The following is a 19,307-nucleotide window of genomic DNA, read 5'->3' as shown; positions in this document are numbered from 1 at the left end:
CTCACTCGCAAATCTGCGTACAGGAATCGCAGTTCTCTTTCTATTTTTGCATTACAAGGTTGCATCGGTGCATCTCGACGACGACGGGCTCGCATAGCATAGCATGGGTATGGGCATGGTTGGTTGCATCAATCAGGGGGCGCGGCGTTAGGTTCAAGGTTGTTGTAAGGAAGGGTACAGTTTCCGGTTTGATATATGACGTATATTCATGATTGGCTGCATCCGATACCCAGATATAGGAAGGACTACAGTACCTCAATGTTCGATATCTATCGTTTCTCAATTGCGGCTCATAACCCAAACGCCGAACCCCAATTCTAATGTGATATGGTATAACCCGTTCTAGACACCTGCTACGCTAAAACTCAAAAGGCTACCAATGGACAACCCGGCCACAAGACACAACCCCATGAAGCCGCCAGCAGCTTCACGCTCACCTTCATCTACCCACTCACCAGATGCCATCATGAAACTAGAACCAAGCCAGCCGTTGGTAAGACCAAATGTCAACTGAACAATGAAGAGATAAAAGAAATCGCTGGAAACAATGGCACCACGTCCGTCAATATTACAAAGCAAGTATAGCGGGAGTATACCGAAACGGATAATAGAGAGAACAAAGAGAGAAAAGGGACGGTGCCGTAGGGAGAAAGGTAATATCGTGGCCACACGACCACTCAAGTCACCCAAATTCCAAAAGAAGAATCCAAGAGGAATAAAGGCGGAAGGCTGGTAGAGAGCACCGGGATTTTCTTTAACGGAATGGATCTTGGCAGTGAAAACGGGCATGAACATTGTTGCAATGAAAGTAAGTGCCACACCAATGGCAAGCCAGTGAAGTTTAGTGAAGAGCCTCCAAAGGGATGTGACCTTGCGAGCGGCACGTTCGGCCTCTTCGATGCTGTGCATGGACTCGTTCATTTGCTCAACCATACGGTTCTCAATGATATGGTTATGGCGGCGAACCAGTGGGACGAAGGACAGCAGAGCAGCAACTGACACGACTACGGCGGTGAGGAAATAGACGAAAGCTGATGTTTGTCCATCTTCGGGGGATGGCTCTTTGATGGAAGTGTTCTGGTCCTTCTCGGGGGGGAAGACGAGCACAGTAAAAACTTGCGCGATCGGGGGGAGGACGCCCGCAATGCCCTGTCCAGCCATGATGGCTTGCATATATTCTGGGCGTCCGAAACTGGCTGCGAAAGCAAAGGCTCCATTCTGAATGAGACCAGCTGCCCAGGCGGCAGCAGCGACTGTAGCAAGCAGAAACACGAGATAAAGAGTCGGTGAAGCGCTTAGTCCGATGACTGTAGAAGCAGTCAGGAGACTGAAAGTGAAAACATTGATAGCAAGTGCCAGGTTGATCCGAAAAGGGTACGATGCCGAGTACTGTATACTAGTGAGAACAAGCATCGCGCCGAGGTTGGTAACAGTAGAGACAGTCAATATCGCAGACTGAAAGTGAGACTGAATCCAAGCATCGCCGGCAAAGCGAGCTGTGAAGTATGGAGCTGCAGCAAGGAACATGTTCCTATTTTACGTCAACTACAACATTCACCGGATACGAGAGAGATAAACTTACCAAGCCCAGAGCATAGCGACACCTAGAAGTGCAAAGATACCATATTCTATCCACGAGAACGGCAACTCATGTTGGCCCTCGAGTACTGTTGAGCCTTCTAGAGGAGTGGCTTCCTCAGTACCGGTCAAAGGCTCATACTCTGATGTTGATGTGGATGAGTGTTGACGGCCAAGTGCTTTGCGAACACGTTCCATAGTGTCTACGTGTCAACGTTGTTCGTTACAGGTCGACGTGGAGAAGCCTTGAGCTGCTGGCGTACGTATAACGATAGGCGTCGCTTCGGATAGTGGCAGAGTCGTCAAATATAGCTTCAGCGTAGGGCTGTTGAGCCGCTCAGGGGGCGTATGCGTACGCGTCGGATAGCTCCCGTGTAGCCCGAATCATCAAGCACTTGGGCTTGTAGAGTTCTAGTCGCGTGGTCGCTTGCTCGCCTGACAACGTAGAGAGGATTGTCGCAGCGAGTCACAATGGGTGGGATGGAACTCAAGGTGGATGGAGGGCTCCGGGTGGTGGGGGCAGCGAGATGATGACATTGAATCCCTTGCTCCGTACTCGTTGGAGGGAGATAAGATCCGATCTTAACGGGAACGGGACGGTTAGGGTCCCATGCCAGGGTCAGGCGGAGATACGGGGCGGCTGAATTAAACGGGATGTGAGCCAATCACAGTGAGCCGCTGAACCATCAATCCAGTTTGTCGGACCTGAAGTCAACCGCAGTTATTATGGATATTTCTTGACACTCCTACTCCGTAAAGTTGCTGACATTAGGTAGTCAAGTCTCCTTATCTTGAGACGCAGAACTGGAAGGCTTTGAAAAAAGTCCGTGGTAAATCTACCATGGTATTTCATGTATTTCCTTGGTGTCCTCGAAAAGCAAAAGACTCAAATACCTGGGCTGTTTGTATTTTATAGATCGTACAATCAATACATAAGTCGCACGTCATCTCCCTTGCATATCAAGATATGAATTTAATCTGAAATATCGATTTTTGAAGGTGAAATGGTCTTCAGATGAGGCGGAATCCTCGTAAACAAAGAAGCCATAACGCACTGAAGTGCCACAACAGTAAAAGCGTCCTAAAGAAGGATACACAAAAGTAAGGGTTGCTCGCGAAAGCATGAATCACTGACACATGAACGTTCCGTACCACATGTGAGCCTGAGACACCCTGTGACCGTATGGCTAAAAACAATATCATCAGATCAACAAGTATCTACACACCAAAGGCAATTCCTATCCTCTTCCGGGCTCCCTCAATAACTGCTGGAAGACGTTGTCTTCAGCGCAGGTAGGCTTGGTAATTTTGACTGGATCCATCATCTTCTTTATTTCAGGAGACCATAGTGCGCGTAATATGTATATCAGTAATTGGAAGCTTTGCTCTAACATGAAAATCTTAAGGGTGATGTGCTACGACAAAACATTTGTCGAAACTGAAGGCTTCGAGGTCAAACGACTTACCGACTTTAACTACAAGGCATTATTCCTGGCAAGTTCTTCTCACAAGTTTCCCTGGTCTCGAAACCGGACAGCGTTGATAAATAACGGCTGTTAAGCTTTTCTTAACAAGTTACAAATCAGTCGTCACTAGCTCTGATGGCCAGGAAGGTAGATACTATGGTGTGCGTAAGCTTGTCAAGGATTCAAGGCCAGCAGGAGAAAAGAAGACCCTTCTTTTGTCTGGTTTGTCTAGGCAGAGCTGCCCTTGTTAAGACTCTTGGGAGTATTTGTCAGACCTCGAGCACCGGGCATCACGGCGTATAACTTAGAGGGACTTGTGTTCTGATGAACCAAACTTTTGGCGGCAGAATTTCGATTGCGGTTGTATATGATAGAAATGGTCAGTTGATGGAGGCTTGTTCACTCGGGAACAGATGAGTCTCGAGACAGTAGAAGTGAATCATCGATAAAGTCAATCCCGAGATGACTGCGGCGAGGCTTAGACCAACAAGATTATTAACATACTATGTATGAAGAAAGCGATTAGCCATGGTCTGAGGTCACGAAATTAGCATCCAATTCCTTAAATACAAGAGTTGCAGAGCACTCCTCGGAATGATTTGGGGGCATCTGAGTAACACATGAAAGTCTACTTTCAGAGTTTAAGTTTTTGGCAGCTCTGTGCCTCCATCTCTCTGGGTATGTTCGCAAGATATGGAGGTCATTCCAAAGGCCCCAGTCTACTGGTTGTGGACAACTTGGAGGATTGTGTAGAGGCCATATCAGATGTCGAGGAATGTAGAGCTGCCGTATTTTGACTGTTAAAAGTCCCGCGCTGAGTCATGTATCGTCAAAGTCGATTCAATTGGTAGCATCACAAAGAGAAAAAGAAAGGCAGCTCAAGAAATAGATTACAACATGCCATGGAAATCTTCTCAGCTAAGGTCCTGAAGTAAATGAACCCTGTCCTCATATTGATAGTGCAACAGACTTAGACAAATTCCTACAACTCCAGACCAAGGCATGATTTCAAGATTTCAACGTAAACTCCAACTCCATGCTAACCAAGTGCCATCCTAACCAAGCAGAATTCCTACCTCGTCCTTGGCTTGTGCCTCCCAGGTCTTTAGTAAGATCTGACCGACACCCCTTCGGTACGCAATATCTCCAATGCGCTCGATCCAAAGGACATTGACAAAGTCAATCATTTCATCTGCATCCATATGCTCTTCAAATTTCTCATTATCAAATACATGCGAGCCACGACGCTCTGTAGCTGTTGATATGGCGATAAACTCCAGGCGCTCTTCACCATCATAGTTGGAAGACTGAATACCCAGCCATGCGTCGTGAGCGCGGAATTGACCTGCCCATCGGTTTGCTTTGTTCCAAATAGTACCTACGGCAAGGGGTGGATTGGTTCGATCACGATGAGCGAGAGTTGTGTGAAACTCAACCTCAAAGAAACCAGTTGTTGTTTTGAATGACAGTAATGGGCCGGGGTATGCTTGCTCGCCTACAGGTGGCTCATAACCACCCGTCTCGGGAGGATCCTCGACAGGGATGGGATATTTGAACAACGCAGAGTCGTCACTATCGTGTACATAGTACGAACCGCTGCGAGACCATCCTGGAGGGAGCTCCGAACTAGGGCTCCGACGACCCCGAAGATCACGGTACTGAAGGCCAGTGTTCATAACGGGGGCGGTTGCAGCTCGGTCCGTCAAACTCCAGGTAACGATAGGTTTGATCCGGAAAGGGTGAGCGGACCGGTATCGTTTGGTCTCTTGACCACGCTTTCCAGTGCGAGCCTCTTCAACATAGTCGGCAGCGGCTCTCCACAAAGTCAAGTCGACCGGAATGTTATCAAACCACCAGCCCATCCAAGACCAAGATGGAAGAAATGGTGGGCGAGAGAGAGCTCTTCGTCGAATGGACGCATGCGGGCGCCAGAGTAAGGCAATATCTAAGAACGCGATTGGCATGCCATAAATAAACCCACCAGGAAAAGAACGAGATAGTACGTGTGTGATTCCAGCAAAAGCAGGCAGCGTGTCGTCGACAAGCGTCAATTTCCGTGCGCTGTATTCCATCGCGTAGCGGGCATACTCATCAAGATCAGGCCAAGGTGGGTGCTGGAACGCAAACGCAGCATCAGGGACAGCGCCCGTACACTCTTGACGACCTCCTCTGAGTTTCTTCATCACACTGTTTGGGCTCCCCTGCCATGTCTCGCAGTGACATTCCCAGGTTATTGAGTCTTCAAAGAAAAAGACCGAACGTCGAGAATAAATGCGCTCAACCAGAGTCCAGCCCCTCGTATACCACGGCGAGGCGGCAACCAACTCCTGGTGAGTACGACCAGTGGTCCGAAGGCCACGCGTTGATCGTTTTGGATCAAGTGAAGGCAGCCCTGTATAAACATCGCCAGTAGCGGCAACAATAGTCAGGTAAGAATTAGAAAAGACGTATGCCATGTGCTTAATGTGATCATCCATCTCTTCCCGATTATCCTGGGTTATACAGATACGGTCAATCCAAATGTGTCGAATTCCAAGTTTCTTAGCAAGCCACATGGCGTCCAGATAAGTCTGAGGCATGTCGAGATTAGGCAGGCGATCTTGGAAAGCTTCCACATTAGATTGAAGCAGATGTGTAAACATCGGTTCTCCGTTGCGCCGGGTACCGTTAACATAGCTGAGAGCCAAATAACGGTCCTTGGGTGTTGCCTTGACTAAGCGCCGCTCAACGACGTCAATAAGCCAGGCAGGGCGCCAAGTTGTGATATCAATATCAGAAGAGACGGCGCAGTGGTGGTGGTGATCCGCGTTACAAGCATCAAGCCACTCACGAATGCGAAGAACTGGGCCACCCTTGGTAACAGCTGAAGATGCCCGGCGTTGAATTGAGGAGGCGACAGCTGGAATTGGAATCTCCTTCTCCTTTTCACCACGAACTGCCCTAAACGATCCAAGCAGGCGATCGGTGATACTGTTTCGCTTGCTAGAATTCGGAGGATGGTCTCTATCGCGGGGTTCCCGGGGAACACGTGGAGGGACACGGCTCTCGCGACGCCTATCTCTGTCGACTTCCCTATCCTTGAGTCTGTCTCTGTCCTTCCCATTGGCATAATCCCTGTCTCGTCCGTGATCGTCATCTCGGTCTCTCCCATTGTCGTGATCTCTTTCTCTGTCTCGATCTCTTTCTCTGTCTTTCTCCCTGTCGTAGTCACGATCTCTGTCGCGGTCTTTAGCACGATCTTGATCTCGATCGCCAACCCCATCAATACCTGGGTCTCGGTCCAAGTCGCGGTCGTGATCTCTGTCCCGGTCTCTCTCCCGGTCCCTGTCTCGTTCTCTATCCCTATCCCTATCACGGTCGCGTGGTCTATCGCGGTCACGTTCTGGCTCAGGAGAGCTTTCATCGCGGGAATCATGCGAAGAGCTGCGTTCTGGCATCGTCGGTCAAGGTTACAGGTCTATGGCAAGTACGCAGAAGACGTCGCGTTGGCGCATACCACAATTGTTGTCGCAATGTTACCTCTAGGTCTCCCACAAAGTTTATGAATGATCAAATTGGCTGGGGGTTGAAAAATCTCATGTTGATGCCCGAGAATTGGTCATCATAAGTGTACATGTCGGTCAAAGCCCCTCAGCTTTCGCGGCCTGGATGGACAACGCTGAGATCTTATTGGCTCGTCTGACCGGTACAAAAACAAACGAGTTTAACAACGTCATCCCAGCAACGTCGGGAAATGGAGCTACAACAAGCAAGATATATCAGACTTAGAGCACATGCTAATTAAATAGAAATATTAAATTACTGAATCTATCTATATAAAGAAAATGCTTAAGGATTAAATCTTATCGTATTAACTTGGTTAAAAACTGCAAAATGCCAAAAGAAAGGTCGAACCGAGGATTGAACTCGGGACCTTCTGCGTCCAAGTATGGGCCATACGTTGTGAGGCAGACGTGATAAACCACTACACCACTCGACCTTGATCTTGCTATAGACTGTCTTTTTTTGAATATATAATAATGATACTATAGACAAAAAGTTCGGTAGTTAAGGTACTATCATAGTTCTAAGTAAAGTACGCCATACAAGCGTCATTAAGGTGAATTCTGTATAATACTTAAGGAGGACCAAGAGCACACCAAATAAATTGATAACTTTAAACAGAATTAGCAAGAACAAACTACTGTTTATAAAGCTCCATTATGTCTGATAAGGGATCAATTGGCTTAGGATTGTCCAAGAGACAACCTCTTCTGCAGGATAAGTCAAGTCGTGGTGACGACCAATCTCTCCCTCTGAAGGCAATCAAGACTCACCCTCTAGGGAGTGAAGGCGATGAAAATGCGAGTGTCTATTTTATCGGCACGGCCACTACCATAATCGAATGGGAAGGGTTTCGACTACTCACAGACCCCAACTTCCTCCATGCCGGTGACCACGTCCATCTTGGTCCTGGAGTTACTGCTGAGAGGCAAACTAACCCAGCGGTTGACCTACATGAGCTGCCATCACTAGACGCGATTCTTCTGTCGCATTATCACGAAGATCACTTCGATCGGTTGGTAGAAGACTCCCTCAATAGAGATTTCTTAATTGTCACAACGCCTCATGCGCATAGATGCTTGACATCTAAGAATGAGCCGTTTCGCAATGTCGAACCACTCGATTTTTTCGACCACTTGGAGCTCAAAAACGAAGGTTCGAAGGCTGGTGAGCCTCTGCCCGTCATCAAAGTCACAGGTATGCCTGGCAAGCATGTTCCCCCGGGCCCCCTGGCTGCAGTCAACGACCTGCTTGGTGCTGTTCCGCCAACAAATGGCTGGATGCTCGAACTGGGTCACCGCAAAGTTGAAAAAGGCAAGCTCCAAACTGGCTATCGGATTTACATCTCTGGAGATACTCTTCTTGTGGATGAGCTCAAGGAAATTCCGAAGTGGCTTCGGGAAGAGCGCATCGATCTGATGCTCATACACCTGGGAGGTACCACTATCCCTGGGCCATCTGCGCCATTGATCATGGTCACACTTGATGCGAAGCAAGGTGTTGAGTTGATGAAAATGATGGATCCAGAGATCACGATTCCAATTCATTATGATGACTACGACATATTTCTGTCTCCTCGCAAAGACTTTGAGACTGCCGTCAAGGAAGCCGGAATGGAGAATCGAGTAGTTCTTCTGGATCGAGGCGATAGATATGGGTTCACTGTGACGAAGAATTAAGCCACATTGGAGAGATGGCTTGTTGATGAGCAGGCTACTTTCATGTTGACTGGAGGCTGGTATGAAGCAAATCTTGGATTCGGCCGGTGCTTGTGGTCATACATGCCTTTGGAGGTTGATAAATCTTGGGCAGGGAATAAGACAAGAAGAAATGATGGATGAAGGAGAGAATGCGGTCCCTCTCGAAAAAAGAGTGGTGTTGGTAACATCCGATACAGCGGTGAGTTGTAGGGGACTGTACGACTTGGCTCCAAGCCACGAATGCTGAAAATAGGTATGAAGCAACATAAAAAGCACTAGGTATTAATTCAGAATGATACTTTGTTAGATGCATCTCACGATCTTCTTCGCCCTTCTCTACCTATAGAAGAGTTAGGCATCGAAGTATACCTAATTACCTTCTAAATTTGACTTCTTTAGCCAATAGGTACCTGCCCTGAACCAATTATTCAGAACTGCCCCGCCTTTCCTCGATTTTCTACCCAGGTGGTAGGTGGGACGAAGACTACACAAGGTAGGTAGTTTGATCTTTAACCTGAATTGATCACCCAAAGTCATCTTCATCATGACCAAATTCCGGCCCTGCATTGACCTTCATGCAGGTCAGGTCAAGCAGATTGTCGGCGGTACTCTTGACAGCACGTCGTCAGCTCTTCAAACCAACTATGTCTCACAACATCCTCCAGCTCACTTTGCTCAACTATACCGCGACAATGATCTCACTGGTGCACATGTCATTATGTTGGGCCCAGGAAATGAGGGGCCTGCGAAAGAGGCGCTTGAAGCCTGGCCCGGTGGTCTTCAGGTTGGAGGTGGCATCAATGACAAGAACGCAAAGGCATGGCTGAATGCGGGAGCGGAGAAGGTACGGTGAAGAATGCACCACATAGGAGCGATCTAACATCCAATAGGTCATCATTACATCGTACCTTTTCCCCGAGGGCCGCTTCAGTCAGGTGAGGCTTGATGCAGTGTTGCAAGCTCTTGGCGGTGATAAAAACAAGCTTGTTATTGACCTAAGTTGCCGACGCCGAGGAGAGGATTCTTGGTTCGTTGCAATGAACAAATGGCAAACCATCACGGATATGGAAGTCAACCAAGGTTAGTCAAGTCCCCCAGCAAATATGTTTAAAGTCAAAGACTCACCAGGTACAGAATCTATCAAGTCTTTGGAGCCTTACTGCTCGGAATTCTTGATCCATGCTGCAGATAATGAGGGTCTGCAAAGGGGGGTTGATGAGAATCTTGTGCAGCGTCTTTCTGAATGGTGTTCGATTCCAGTGACTTATGCTGGAGGTGGTAGACATCTTGAAGACTTGGAGAATGTGAAGAGGCTCAGCAATGGTAAGGTGGATCTCACAATTGGAAGTGCATTGGACTGTTTCGGAGGCTCAGGTGTCAAGTTTGATGATTGTGTTGCTTGGAATAAGAAACAAAACACTTAGAAAGAAAATAAATTGACTCATGAACTAATTCTAAGCAACAGTGATCATGGTGAGGCTGCACATGTGGCTATATGATATTGATATGTAAACAGTATACCTATTTCGTGAAGCAGAGGTAGCATCCAGGGCAGTCGACCAGGTACCTTACCCTGTAACATCCATACGTACACAAGAATTCAACGATGTGTAAGATTAGTAGTTACCTAGGTATCTAACGTTAGTACTTACATGCCTGGGTATGCCTGTGACGGCCATTGGGAAAGCAGGCGGGGTTTACCTATTAATGGATACTTTCCTGGCATTACTCTGGCTGATGATGGGAAATATTCTGTAGTTTTGCCCAATGTTCCAGCATGGATAAATAATGCATTAATCAAAGTTAGTGATAAAATATTTTTATACCTCCCATGCCTATTTGAAAGTGGGCGACTGGGAATCTAGAACCTCGCAGGCTTTGGACACAAAGCTGCGGGTAGCCAGGAACCATGGCTGATTACATCATACTGAATCGATCGAAGCAATGCAGGTCCATCATATTATTGATTCGGAAAACTATACGTACATATATGAATGATCAATAGCGAAAACAAAGATACAGACCTGGCCCGTGGTTAAGCGAAGGGTCAGTGCGGATGAGATAGGCAAGACCATGTGAGACTCTTTACAAATAACAACGTTTAGCAAGAAACAAACATAAGCACAGAGAACCAGATGTGGATGTATTTTCTGATGAGCTATGTAATGCCGGGTCTAGTGCCAGAATAGCCTCAAGTGGTGCTCGGGAAGATCGTGATGCAAGACATGGCAGAGGCATCGTTTTAGACTGGTGGATGCTCGATGGGGTGCGGGATGGATATCTTGAGGTTTTGTAAGTACTAAGGTTAGGTACAGGAGCGTAAAAAGGAAATCTGGTTGTGAGATCACCACTACGAGACTCCGTCGCCCTTCTGCTACACAAACTTGCAGAAAACTTGCAGGAGCTTGCAGTTTGATGCAGCAAATCCCATTGAGTTCCCCCATCTCCAGGGGTGAAACGAAATCGGAGAAAATAAAACGTCATGAAGAGGAAGCTCAGTTGGGGAAAACAACAAGCATCACGTAAACATTGGGTTGCAGAGGTTGTCAAGGATTATGCTGGGCCAAGCAACCAATTATTTGCTTTTGAAGTGCGGCTGGCTGCGCTGCTGCCATGGCGACTATGAGCTGTGCTCCTGTTGCGACGCTGTAAGGGATGCTGGGCTGGCTTACCATGGAGTGGAGGGATGCTCTGGATCGTCCTTGGAGGGGATGGAGGCGCTATAACAGGGGCGGGGTAAGTTTCTAGCACCCTGCTGCATTGTAGCAAGATGGCTAGCGTCTCCAACGTCCGACTTTAGCTCGGTTCTGACCACCGTCTCCCAGGCAACGCCTACCATGTTTGTTTTCCCATCATCCAATCAGGCACATTCCTTGGACTGCTCTATGTGCTTCCCTTAAACACATCTACTCGCCAAAGACGCTCTTCTACCCTCCGACTTTCATAACATAACATCACTTCGTGCAAGTTGTGTCGAGTTGAGTCGTCTAGCCTTTGATAGAGCTGTCGTCTGGTTGCCCGTTCAAGGCGTATTTCTTTCTTCTATCAGCAGACATTGGTCACATTTCTAACTTGCATTCATTCACATTTGGTGCTGTGCTTCACACCGAGTCGTAACATTCCTCTGCTTCATTTTCTTGTGTATAGTGGACTCGCATACCAATGCGTTGATAGTCGCTTACTTCGACTTGCGACCAAAATACCCATCATTACTGTAGCATGGCTACTGAATCGGTATGTAGACCGCGCCACTCGTCCTGATTCTCGGGCAAAATGTCTCTGACTAGATCTCAGGTGCATCCCTTGCGAATCAACAAGACAACTACACCAACCAAAGGTCCATCCATCATGGCGAGTGGAATCCCTCGCCCGCTGTCAGAGCTCTCGCCGACAGAGATGAGAAGAAACTCCCCCAGCTGGCATAGACAATCCACTGGTTCTCCCAAGGTACGTCGGCTGACAGCCAACCCGTGTTTGGGCTTCTGTATTGATAGCATGCAGAAATCACCCGGAAATCCCGACTCGTCACCATTCCAACCTTCACCCGCGGAATCAGTGACATCTCCTCGTTTGTTTTGGCAGAACCGCAACTCTGAAAACCTATACGGATCTGGGTCACCGTCACCAAACCGCCGCTCTTCGATTGAGCGTCTTCAGAAAGCGTCTCGGGTGAGGAACAGCAATATCCTTGCACTCGAACAGAAGCAGGAATATGATCCCACTCGAATCCCTCAGATCGAAAGACCCCTCGCTAAGGTCCAAGGGAACGCCTTTGGGTCGACTGGATCTTTCCGCTCTTCGACTATCGAGCGCCCAATCTTTGGCCATTCTCGGAGTGACAGCGCGATGACTATTCCTGCCGTCAGCCCGAAGTCGTCCACTCAGACAGCCGGCTCACCGAATCGTCCTCTGACGCCCAGCCGAGATCAAGTATCGCCTACAAAGTCCTCCCTTTCACACTCAAGGTTCAAAAACAGCTTTGACATGGAGACGAATACTTGGTCATTTGGCTCACCCGAAGAGGATGACGATCATCCGATGGGACGTCGCCACGCAAAAAGTGTGACTTTTGATGCCGCACCTCCTCAGATCAACGAATATGAGATGGCAACTCCCGACCTGTCGTCTATTGGCACCAATTCTCGTGAGGGAAGCTATGAGTCAATCGAGTATGATGAAGATGATGACGTCCTGTATGATCCTGGCCACGTGGATCTTGAGGGCGATAGCTTTGACGCTTCCCTGGAAGACACAGACAAAACTCCCGTTGTTGGGCCTGATGACTGGAGAGGCGACAGTCCCATGGTGAACCGCAATGGGCCTCGTGACTACAGTGACAGTCCCATGCCTGAGGGTACACCTTCTGCTGCCACGGCTGGTCGCCCTTTACATATCCGAAGTGACTCTACGACTTCAAACGGAGAGCATCGGCCTCTACCGCCTCTTCCTGGTTTTATGAGCCATTCCCGCAACAATTCTGCACCCTCTTCACCTGCATCGCCAAGTCTGTCAGCAACCGCAGAAAGAATGCTTGGGTCTAACAGGAATCTTCCATCTCTTCCTCAAGCCTCTGCCACAAGCAAGTCAGACATTCATAGCATTGGCAATGCCAAGATGTCGCTTGAGGAGCGATTGAGACTCATGATGTTGTCGGACGATGGCGATGGCAAGACAGCCGCTGAGCAGCAGCGTGAGCGTCGCCTTCGTAGAGCTAATGGCCGCGAACGATTGAGCAGCCCAATTTCTGAGCCCGAGTCAACCACAAGCCTCAACGATGCTCTTCAAGAGCATGACGACGTTGTTGGTGACATGTCGGCTCTTGATGATTATCAATTACCTCCGCGTATCTCCCGGGACTCCATCATGCGAAAGGTCAACGGTAACAACAAGACATCCGATCAAGAGAAGGATTGCATCTTCTCTTCCCCTCCCACTTCAAGAAGTCCAAGCAGAAGCCCCGAAAGGCAGGTTCCTGCAGACCCTGATGTGCCTATTCCGTCTACCGAGGATTCTTTGCACGGTATGTCCGATGACGAAGAGGAGGAGGAAGAGGAAGGTAGTGTCATCATCAGAAGAATGCCTGAGAGCGAGATCGAGTTTTACGAGGACTCGGACGTCGATTTCGATGAGGAGGAGTCTAAGCTGGAGCTGCCAGCTGACAGTGATAGTGAAAGCCACTACTCGTCTCAGGAACCTACACCGGCACAAGCCAAACCTGAAGAAGTCCAGGAGGAGGCAAGAGAGGAAAGCCTACAGCTTGATGACCTCCGAGAGGAGGTCATGACACCTAGACCTACTCATGCACAAAACGATAGCGTCTCATCGTTACCAGACTTTGCTTCCGGCGACAAAGAAGCTTCTTTCTCCAGAGATTTCGAGTCTTATATGCTCCCTGAGCCTGAGGAGCCCAAGGTGATTGAAGAGCCTGTGAAAGAAGTCAACGAGATTGAAGCTCCAAAAATGGCTGATGCGCATGCTTATCTTCAGCGCCCATTCACTCCCGAGCATCTCTCCAAGCCTGAGTATGATGGCACTGGATGGGGTGATCCTGAAGACGAGTATGACGATGACTGCCCCAGCACACCAGACTCGGTTATTCACCACCCAGCTCCTGTCCGCGTGGAAGAACCTGAGCAAGCCGCTATTCCCGAGCGATCCGCTACCATCAAGGCCCCAGGTTCAAAGCTTAAGACTCGTTTGTCAAACACTCCCTCGGACATTAGTGCTATGCGAGAGGCTCGCCGACAAGTGAGCATGGAGGTGCCCGATGTCCCTCCGATTCCCGACAAGCATAGCAAGCGCCTCTCGAAGGACAACAACGGACTCTTGCTCACTGGTGACGAATTCATTAACCGTCATCCTAGTTTCAAGAATCGCAGCTTGACATTGGATCTTGACTTAGGTCTCAGCCTCGACCAAGACTTTGAGCGAGTCATCGAGGCACAAAAGGTGGCTTACAACGATCTCTTTACTCAGCCCCCAGCCCACAACAGCCCCAGTAGACAAGTGTCTGCAGCAAAAGCCCAACAACAAATTGCTGAAGGACTCAATGCTAACGTAACATCTCGTCGTCAGCGCGGTTATCTCATGCGACAAAATACGAAAGTTGTTACTGCCAGTGACAAGGATACCGAAGACTTTCGAGTTGCCAGATCTGTTGGCAATTCTCCTGTTAAGGAGGATAGGCCCATGTCATGCATTGTTGAGCCATGGAATGGTAAGCCTCGTCAAAGAAGTGTACGGAAGCGTGTAGGCGGCAGCACTGGTCCTGTGCCACCTATGCCCGGTCAAGAAAGTAACGCAACAGCCGTCAGCCATGCCCCTGTCGACGAGGACCTTACACTTGAAATGGCAACGCCAGAAAGCGGAGAGAGAGGCCGCCTATTCGTCAAGGTTATGGGTGTTAAAGATCTTGATCTACCTCTTCCAAGAAGTGAGTTTCAGTCATTACAGGATCAAAATTACGTCTAACAGAAGCAGATGAGCGAACTTGGTTCAGCCTTACACTCGATAACGGTGTACATTGTGTGACTACAGCATGGCTTGAGCTAGCACGCAATGCTCCAATTGGCCAGGAGTTTGAGCTCGTCGTACCTAATGACCTCGAGTTTCAACTGACCCTCAACGTTAAGCTGGAGAAGCCTGTGGAGCGTGCTAAGCCGCCGCCACCTACAGTCAAGACTCACAAGCACAAAACCTCGACCTTCAGCAGGGTATTCGCATCGCCCAAGAAACGCAAAGAATTGGAGCTCCGCCAGCGGGAAGAAGAGGAACGAGCTGTACAGCAACAAAAGGACGCCCAGGCCAAACAGCGCACCGGACCTCCCACAGCTTACGAGCTTCTATCTCCCCTGGCTGCGGAGGACGGTAGCTTTGGTCGCGCCTATGTTTGTCTTCGGGAACATGAGAGTCGGTGCTTTGGTCGGCCTTATATGGCTGAAGTTGCTTGCTTCAATGAATGGGCCACAGAAGAGGCTGGATTTGCATCCAGTGTCAAGAGTAAGCGCGGCAACACGGCCGTTGTCCGACGTGCACCCTACAAGGTGGGCAAGCTGGAGCTTCAGCTCCTCTTTGTTCCTCGCCCTAAGAATGCCACGGACGATGATATGCCCAAGAGTATGAACTCATGCATCCGGGAGCTCAAGGCAGCAGAAGAGAGGATGTCTCGCAACTGGGAGGGTCACCTTAGTCAACAAGGTGGTGATTGCCCTGTAAGTTCATATTCACCTGCTCTGATTCTCTCTCCGAAACTAACATTGATCTAGTACTGGCGCCGCAGGTATTTTAAACTTGTGGGTACCAAGCTCACTGCTTATCATGAGGCAACTCGTCAACCTCGAGCTACCATCAACCTGGCTAACGCCAAACGGTTGATTGACGATCGCCGAGCGTTGACAGAAAAGGAGACTACTGGTAGAGGGGGTCGACGACGTCGATCTGCTTTTGCGGAGGATGAAGAAGGTTACATGTTTGTCGAGGAAGGATTCCGTATCCGATTCAACAACGGCGAACTCATTGACTTTTACGCAGACACAGCTGCAGACAAGGAAGGCTGGATGAAGGTCCTCACTGACGTTGTCGGACGTGACAATCCAGATGATGACGCTTCAAATCAGCGAGCAAAGGCTAAGTGGTGTCAGTTGGTTCTCCGTCGAGAGGAGCAACTACGTCGTCGAGCATCAGGTCGCCGAGTGAACTCACGACCTAAGAGTATGTTCCTCTAAGACACGATGTCATTCAGGCAAGCTCTTATGACGGAGACGAAAATGAGACAAGGTGCTGGACGCCGTAACACTATTACCTGGACCAGGCGTTCAGGACCAGCAGGATATTCATGATAGATGTCTCTGTTCTCCATTCTTCTGGTATTGGTTTATATGGTTGACGGTTGATGGGATACTACCTTGATGTTGTAATATGATTGGAGTTGGCGGGGGGCTGTTGTATCCTTCACTGAGGAAATTGGGAGCATTGGCCGTTTATGCACTTACAAGGCGTCGGGGAGGACATGGCTTATCGTTGTTTCACTTGTTTCTAGGGGTAATAGGCGCTTACGCGCCAAGGGATTTCAGTTTTATAGCATGGGATTATAATGAATCGTGTAAAATGTCGCTAAGTGTGAAAAGAAGTGCTTGCCCAGATCTTTTCATCGTGACGGTATGCTCATTGCACGTGACAACCTACGAACAACACGTATCCACGCTCATGAGAGCGATGTTGGGTGGCACGACCCACCTGGACATCCTAGCCCAGCAGGGAGCTGATGAGGCGCAGCGCAATTTTATAGTGGCTCACACCTTAGCTAGCAAGGCTAGGTACAGAACCTCACCCCCGTATTAGTACATCTTACCTTCCCAGCTACAACCACGGCGTCGTTGCCAAGTTGACCCTTTAGCGACTCAATCAAACCTCGATATAACAACGTCTTGTCACCGGATACACTGTCATTCCATTTAATTTACTCTTAATCAACTATAAACCATCATGGCTGGCCGTTTTGTGCGGGCGTCCAAGTATCGTACGTGCTGGCGCAAACCAACCGCGCCGAGATTCGTTATGCTGACGTTGCTCACCAGGACACGTCTTTGGAAAGTCCACGAGAAAGGAATTTTGCTACGACAACCTTCATATCAGTCGTAATGCTTGGGACACAAACTTGGTCAAGGTGCGTCGTACTGCATCGCAGCGCGTGGTGCAATCAGTCTTTCAACGAGAGTTCGGCGCGCTGATTTAGGGGGTGGTTGGTTTCGTTTAGGTCAACCCCGAGTATCTCTCAGTCAATTGGGATGCATCCGGTGGCGGCGCATTCGCTGTTATTCCTCTGAACGAGCGCGGAAAACTCCCCGACCAGATTCCACTGTTCCGTGGCCATACTGCTGCGGTACTCGACACTGACTGGTATGCATTCCCATGGGCCCCTGAGCTGCGTCGGCGCTTACGATAATCAAGGAACCCTTTTCACGACAACATCATCGCCTCTGCATCCGATGACGGCAAGGTTTTTATCTGGGAGGTTCCTGAAGGCTTTACGCTACATACCGACGCCGAGGAAATTACAGATGTCGCACCTGTGAGCAAGCTTGCTGGCCACCCCAGGTTGGTCTCATATATTGTCGCTTGTCAGTCGAGTCACTAATCCCCGATCAGAAAGGTCGGACAGGTTCTTTTCAATCCTGCGGCCGAGAATATTCTCGCCTCTGCATCTGGCGACTTCACGGTCAAACTTTGGGACATTAGCACCGGTCAGTCGCCTCTTGCTCTCAAGCACAACGATATCGTCCAGAGTCTGTCATGGAATGCCAGTGGCAGCATGCTCGTTACCACCTCGCGAGATAAGAAGATTCGTGTGTGGGATGTCCGACAGGAGAAACCCGTGCACGAAGCGCCTGGCCATGGTGGTGCCAAGAACAGTCGCGCTGTCTGGCTGGGAGAGCACAACCGCTTCGCGACGACTGGTTTCTCGCGTATGAGTGAGCGGCAAATAGCGCTCTGGGAGCCTGGCAGGACTGAGCCCATTGGCGGCTTTACCATGCTGGATTCCATCTCTGGTGTCTGCATGCCTTTCTGGGGTAAGGTCTATCCTCCAATGTTCGAGCTGCGCCAGTGCTAAAAATACGTGAAGATGATGGTTCAAACTGCCTGTACCTTGCTGGCAAGGGGTGAGTTCTTATCTGTTTGCATGTTTCGCGACACCACTGACGCTGCTCAGCGATGGCAACATTCGGTACTTTGAGTACGAGAACGACAAGTTCGAATTCCTTAGCGAGTACAAATCGGGCGACCCTCAACGCGGCATTGCCTTTATGCCTCGACGAGGCATCAATGTACGGTTTTCTTGCATCGAATCCAGTGTCGCGTTTACTGACCATTCTAGACGCACGAGAATGAGGTCATGAGGGCTTACAAAACAGTCAATGACGCTTATGTTGAACCTATCTCGTTTACTGTACCACGACGCGCTGAGACCTTCCAGGCTGATATTTTTCCTCCTGCTACTGGTACCAAGCCCGCTGCAACTGCTCAGGAATGGTTCGATGGCAAGACTGCTATTCCTAACAAGATTGACCTTGAGAGCGTCTATGACGGCACTGCGCCCAAGGAGATCGCCTCTGACTACAAGGCTCCTGCAGCCCCGTCTCCTGTCACTGAGAAGCCTGCACCGAAGATGGAAGAGTCTAGGAAGGAAGAGGCCAAGCCAGCGCCGGCACTGCGATCTCCTCCTCCCACTATGAGTGAACAGAAGGGATCAATCTCTGCCATGGCTTCCAGATACCAGGACAAGCAGGAGGACGAGGAGGATGATGACGCTTCCAGCTTCGAGGAGGTTTCGCGGCCTGCTCAGCGTCAAGCTGTCCCTGCAAAATTTACTCCTCCTGCTCAACCGCAGACTGCATCCGCTCCGTCCTCTTCCACCATCGCAAAGCCCTCTTCTCCAGTCAAGACTCCTGCTGCTGCCGCGTCCGCGGCTCCGCCTCCCACATCTCCAGCCCCTCGAGCTATCTCCTCCGCCCCCAGCGGTAGCGACTCTTCTCTTGCGGAAATCAAGCAACTAATCGAAGGCCAGTCAAAGCTTATCAACTCCCAGAGCCAACAGATCACCCTGCTCACCGCTGAAGTCGAGGCTCTCAAGCGAAAGGTTAGCTCGGGCTCCCAGGATCAGAGCGAGCGCATCCGCCAGCTTGAGCTCGAGCTAGAGGAGGCAAGATCTTGAAGAGCTCTTTGAACTCTTTTGGGATCTAAATGGTGACCTTGTCCCAGACCTTGAAAACCATGGAATGGATTATAGCTGTAGCGAATCTATATATATAGTTAGATAGGGTTTCTAAAGATTTGTTCTTTGATGGCCCGCTGATACTCTGCGAGCCGAGAGCATTCGTCGAGATTTTTCAACGATATGATGCAGGAGTTTTCTAGTACACTTGTTTTGTAACCTTGGTATGTTGCTGTTTTCCCATATCCTAGTGCCTAATTCATCTTGGTCTCTTCAACTCTCCAGGAAACCAGCCGAAGATACATACTT

General features: G+C 49.3%; 6 protein-coding genes and 1 non-coding gene across 7 annotated transcripts; 4 read left to right on the top strand and 3 right to left on the bottom strand.

The window, feature by feature from the left end:
* Window positions 1-342: 342 nt before the first annotated feature.
* On the bottom strand, window positions 343-1,776 carry FMAN_04695 (uncharacterized protein; the record flags this gene model as incomplete). The annotated part of the gene is made up of 2 exons (XM_041828567.1): window positions 343-1,531; window positions 1,583-1,776. The coding sequence occupies 2 exons, from the start codon at window positions 1,774-1,776 to the stop codon at window positions 343-345; spliced, it is 1,383 nt and encodes a 460-aa protein (XP_041679417.1).
* Window positions 1,777-4,099: 2,323 nt separating this feature from the next.
* On the bottom strand, window positions 4,100-6,481 carry FMAN_04696 (uncharacterized protein; the record flags this gene model as incomplete). Its single annotated transcript, XM_041828566.1, has 1 exon — window positions 4,100-6,481. The coding sequence occupies one exon, from the start codon at window positions 6,479-6,481 to the stop codon at window positions 4,100-4,102; it is 2,382 nt and encodes a 793-aa protein (XP_041679416.1).
* Window positions 6,482-6,929: 448 nt separating this feature from the next.
* tRNA lies at window positions 6,930-7,023 on the bottom strand. Its single transcript has 2 exons — window positions 6,986-7,023; window positions 6,930-6,965 (listed from the first exon to the last, which is right to left on the bottom strand). It is a non-coding gene; the product is annotated as a tRNA-Val (tRNA).
* A 223-nt stretch (window positions 7,024-7,246) lies between these two features.
* FMAN_04697 (uncharacterized protein) lies at window positions 7,247-8,266 on the top strand (the record flags this gene model as incomplete). Its single annotated transcript, XM_041828565.1, has 1 exon — window positions 7,247-8,266. The coding sequence occupies one exon, from the start codon at window positions 7,247-7,249 to the stop codon at window positions 8,264-8,266; it is 1,020 nt and encodes a 339-aa protein (XP_041679415.1).
* A 565-nt stretch (window positions 8,267-8,831) lies between these two features.
* FMAN_04698 (putative 5` Pro-FAR isomerase) lies at window positions 8,832-9,711 on the top strand (the record flags this gene model as incomplete). Its single annotated transcript, XM_041828563.1, has 3 exons — window positions 8,832-9,131; window positions 9,178-9,367; window positions 9,422-9,711. 3 exons carry the CDS (start codon window positions 8,832-8,834, stop codon window positions 9,709-9,711), a joined length of 780 nt encoding a protein of 259 aa, XP_041679414.1.
* Window positions 9,712-11,506: 1,795 nt separating this feature from the next.
* Window positions 11,507-16,011, top strand: FMAN_04699 (uncharacterized protein; the record flags this gene model as incomplete). The annotated part of the gene is made up of 5 exons (XM_041828562.1): window positions 11,507-11,521; window positions 11,582-11,734; window positions 11,789-14,720; window positions 14,768-15,498; window positions 15,553-16,011. 5 exons carry the CDS (start codon window positions 11,507-11,509, stop codon window positions 16,009-16,011), a joined length of 4,290 nt encoding a protein of 1,429 aa, XP_041679413.1.
* A 760-nt stretch (window positions 16,012-16,771) lies between these two features.
* FMAN_04700 (putative coronin) lies at window positions 16,772-18,998 on the top strand (the record flags this gene model as incomplete). The annotated part of the gene is made up of 8 exons (XM_041828561.1): window positions 16,772-16,805; window positions 16,864-16,952; window positions 17,043-17,185; window positions 17,237-17,383; window positions 17,435-17,856; window positions 17,910-17,946; window positions 17,997-18,111; window positions 18,162-18,998. The coding sequence occupies 8 exons, from the start codon at window positions 16,772-16,774 to the stop codon at window positions 18,996-18,998; spliced, it is 1,824 nt and encodes a 607-aa protein (XP_041679412.1).
* Between the last annotated feature and the right edge of the window lie 309 nt (window positions 18,999-19,307).

This window comes from Fusarium mangiferae (genome assembly GCF_900044065.1).
Source record: "Fusarium mangiferae strain MRC7560 genome assembly, contig: FMAN_scaffold003, whole genome shotgun sequence".
NCBI classification, from domain to species: Eukaryota; Fungi; Ascomycota; class Sordariomycetes; order Hypocreales; family Nectriaceae; genus Fusarium; species Fusarium mangiferae.
Note: the sequence above shows the minus strand (reverse complement) of the source record. Positions and strands in the feature narration are given on the sequence as shown.